Source organism: Dendroctonus ponderosae, unplaced genomic scaffold (assembly GCF_020466585.1).
Source record: "Dendroctonus ponderosae isolate FM_Combo_2020 unplaced genomic scaffold, Dpon_F_20191213v2 Dpon_F_20191213_6, whole genome shotgun sequence".
Taxonomy (NCBI): domain Eukaryota; kingdom Metazoa; phylum Arthropoda; class Insecta; order Coleoptera; family Curculionidae; genus Dendroctonus; species Dendroctonus ponderosae.
Window position 1 is genome coordinate 3,932,398 of NW_026018814.1, and position 3,319 is coordinate 3,935,716.

The following is a 3,319-nucleotide window of genomic DNA, read 5'->3' on the forward strand; positions in this document are numbered from 1 at the left end:
GTGGTTGATGGTCATTAGGCAAACTACATATCGATAATTAATCGCAATTAAAGATAGAAAGTTTTACAAAAGCATGGTCCGCGCCACACGATCAAATCGAAATAACTTTAACGCCAAACTAACTTTCTCTTCAACATTTTAAGATCTATTAATTATATACAAAAGAAAAACAAATACAATCGCATCTACAGCTTCTAATCGATAGGAATGGCGTTCAAATTTGCCCAGTCGCTAGCGGTCACATAATGTTCCGTAAAGAAAACCTTCCGCTACTTATTGCAAAAGTGGGTTATCAAGTAGTACTTTTGCTCGGGTACCGCATTTCACTCCAACAGCCGTTAGTGCCGGCTTCAGCAAGACAAAGAAACCGAGTCCGAAGAAAGTATTTTACTTTCGTCGCTTCGTGTCACTTTCTCGAAAACTTAACCGATTGAGTATGCGATGGCCACTAATGAGGTTTCGACCACCGGGTACTTTATCGGCAATTAAATATGCTGCGCAAATACCGCCCATTACACCATAATATGGCAATAATTGGCACTTAAATAGCGATTTTCAGGGGCATAAACAAAATTGTTGTCGGTGCCACACCGAAACAATTCAGTTACCCATCGATTTCACAGGCGTATTGTTGCAGTTAAACTACCATTGATATTCTTCAGAAGATAATGGGGCTCGGTGGTCATCAAGAAACCGATGTGTACATCAGCACGCTCCCAGAGGAGGAGAAAAAGCGGGCCCTGGACGAGTTGCGGGAGGACGACAATGTGAGGGAACAATCGCTGCAGCAAATGCGGGAGTGGATCAACAAGCATCCGAATATAAAAAAGTGCCGAACAGGTAATTAATCATCATTCTCGGTCCATTTGGGGTAACTTTCACCGGTCGATGATGTCACGGAATCGTAAACATCTAGTTCAATGGCGTGCACAGCACGCTTTATAATAATTAAATATTGTCGGAGACTGCAAAAAAATCCATCAATCACCAACATCTCACTCTTCCCTGTTGCAGATGCCCCGTTTCTCTTGCGCTTTCTTCGCACAAAGAAATTCAGCGTTCCACAGGCTTGCGAAATGCTGGAACGATATCTGACCATCAGGCAGCTGTACCCACAGTGGTTCCGAAACTTAGACTCCGAAGACAAAGACTTGGCCGAGATCATTGAGGCCGGGTACTTGGTGCCGCTCTTGGATAGAGAAGACGGAAGATTGGTGAGTGCGAACCGATTGCTCCAGAACCCAGAAGAAGCTCACTGAAGAGTTGCAGGTTTTGTTTAGTTGCGCTGGAAAATTCGATCCTCACAAGTACACGTCGGCGCACATGGTGCGGGTGCACAGTCTCGTCACTGAGGCGCTTATGGACGAGGAGGTTAATCAAATCAATGGCTACACGTATATTAACGATGAGAGCGGCTTCCAGATGGCCCACATATCCTTGTGGAGTTTGACTGATGTCAGGAATATTCTCAGATGCATCCAGGTATAACGGCACAGATCGAATCAGTGACAAAATTTGACCCAAGGTTTTTAGAACACTACCCCCATGAGGCACAAGGCTAATCACTTCTTGAACATTTCATCAAGCGCCATCAGGCTGATCGAATTTGCCGTATCCCTGTTGAACGAAAAGTTGAAGAATAGAATTTTTGTAAGTCCCCAGTGTGGTGTTGGTGTTGAGGCAATGATAAAAAACTGGTTTTTTGCCGCAGATGTACAAGTCGGTTGATGAACTCTACCAGAAAGTAAGCAAGAAAATTCTGCCGAAGGAATATGGGGGTTCCGTGCCGATGAGTGAGTTGGTCCAAAAGTTCAAGGTCCTATTGAAAGACCGACGTGAAGCTATTCTCGCTTTGGACGACATGTACATAGAGATCGACGAAAAAACCTGCCCTCTGATCTCTGAAATGAATGAAGAATTAGGTATTGGACTAGACGGATCTTTCAAGCGGTTGACGGTGGATTGATGTTGGCGCTTCCGTAGATCATCATTTCTAATACCAAATAATAACCCTCCTGAACGTCTCTGAGTGTAGGCCAGCATCACTATGCTTGCTTCATCATTTTTAATGTTATACTGCTTGATTTCCTGCTAGTGAATAATGTGATAAGCATATAATATTTCGTACGTAGTTTGTTGCGTTTTGTTGTTTTAGTCTTAATTTTAAATGTTGCCCGGTGGAAATTAGTTACCAAGTTTATTGACACTGTTTCAGGCAGCCAATGTTTAATGGTTTAAGTGTTTTATTTTAATATGCGTATTTATAGGACGGTTCTTAAATAAATATCTGTTCATACGTTATAGGTTTTCTCATACATAGTCCAAGTGTGTCGCTTCATTATCTACCAAATCAAGTGGGTTTTTATTCTAGGGTGACCTGCATGCATAGGTACTAAATGTGTAGGTTTAGCCCTACTATCAGGTATTTTAAAACAAATAGTATTCCATAATGTTCAATTAATAGGCATTTTGTGGACCCCTGCAAGCTTTGGTGTTTGGATAATCAGGCGTGCCAACGAGTAGATCGGAGCAACTAAGCGATGCCCTGGATGAAGACGATCATGCTCAGCAATCCCACGCTCAGTGTAAAACTTATCGGTGCGGCACTTCTCACGAACAATCCAAATACAACAACGTTATTGACGGGCACCGTCATATTAAAATTTACTCCCACTGTCTCGTTTGTTCTGCTTTGTTGGTAGGTAGCGTTGTACGCGGGCTCCAAGTTACCACGTAAACTTATTGGCCGGTAAAATTCCTCATCCCGAGCCTCCCATTGGCCCCAGACGGTGATTTGGCGGAACACGGTGGCATACGCAACTAGAGGACGCACTCCACAAGAGGCGACATCCTGGTTGAGACAAGCTACGACTGCGCAAAACTTATCCGCAAACTGGGAGCCTCCATTAAAAGCCACTAATCTGAAACCAGTTGATATTGAAGAATAGGTTCACATGTAGATGACTGTCAGTCATATACCTATACACTTCGGTTGAGTTTTCTGCTACGGAAATGTTAAAGTTGCAGCAAAAGTTGTCGTGACAAACCTGCTGCGCAGAATTGGCGGTTGACAGGTTTAAGGTCTGGAATACGTACGACTCATAATCGAAGACGGTTTGGTTTCGGTAGTTGGCCAGACTGTAGACGGCCGGATCAAAGTCAGTGTTGCTCGAAACCTAAAATGCAAGTTTTTCAATATGCTCAATTGTATATGCTTTCCTGACTGTTTCAATTCCAAATCAAATCTATTCCTGGGTTTCAGTCATTTATTGTCTCTATTTATTAATCAAAATACGTTTCGGTGTATTTTTCCACCATC

The 3,319-nt window shown here is 42.9% G+C and overlaps 2 protein-coding genes across 3 annotated transcripts in view; both read left to right on the plus strand.

The window, feature by feature from the left end:
- Positions 1-2,301, plus strand: part of LOC109541666 (retinaldehyde-binding protein 1) — a 13,135-nt gene extending 10,834 nt beyond the window's left edge. Inside the window, exons 2-6 of one of the 2 annotated variants that reach the window (XM_019910565.2) lie at positions 638-840; positions 1,015-1,214; positions 1,270-1,482; positions 1,534-1,650; positions 1,712-2,301. In XM_019910565.2, the coding sequence (XP_019766124.1) occupies positions 669-840; positions 1,015-1,214; positions 1,270-1,482; positions 1,534-1,650; positions 1,712-1,966 (957 nt within the window). In that variant the 5' untranslated portion in view covers positions 638-668 and the 3' untranslated portion in view covers positions 1,967-2,301. The remainder of the gene's footprint in view (positions 1-637; positions 841-1,014; positions 1,215-1,269; positions 1,483-1,533; positions 1,651-1,711) is intronic. The other variant, XM_019910566.2, reaches the window with a different exon arrangement.
- LOC109534636 (chitooligosaccharidolytic beta-N-acetylglucosaminidase) overlaps positions 1-3,319 on the plus strand; it is a gene marked incomplete in the record, with an annotated part of 25,055 nt that overhangs the window by 8,819 nt on the left and 12,917 nt on the right.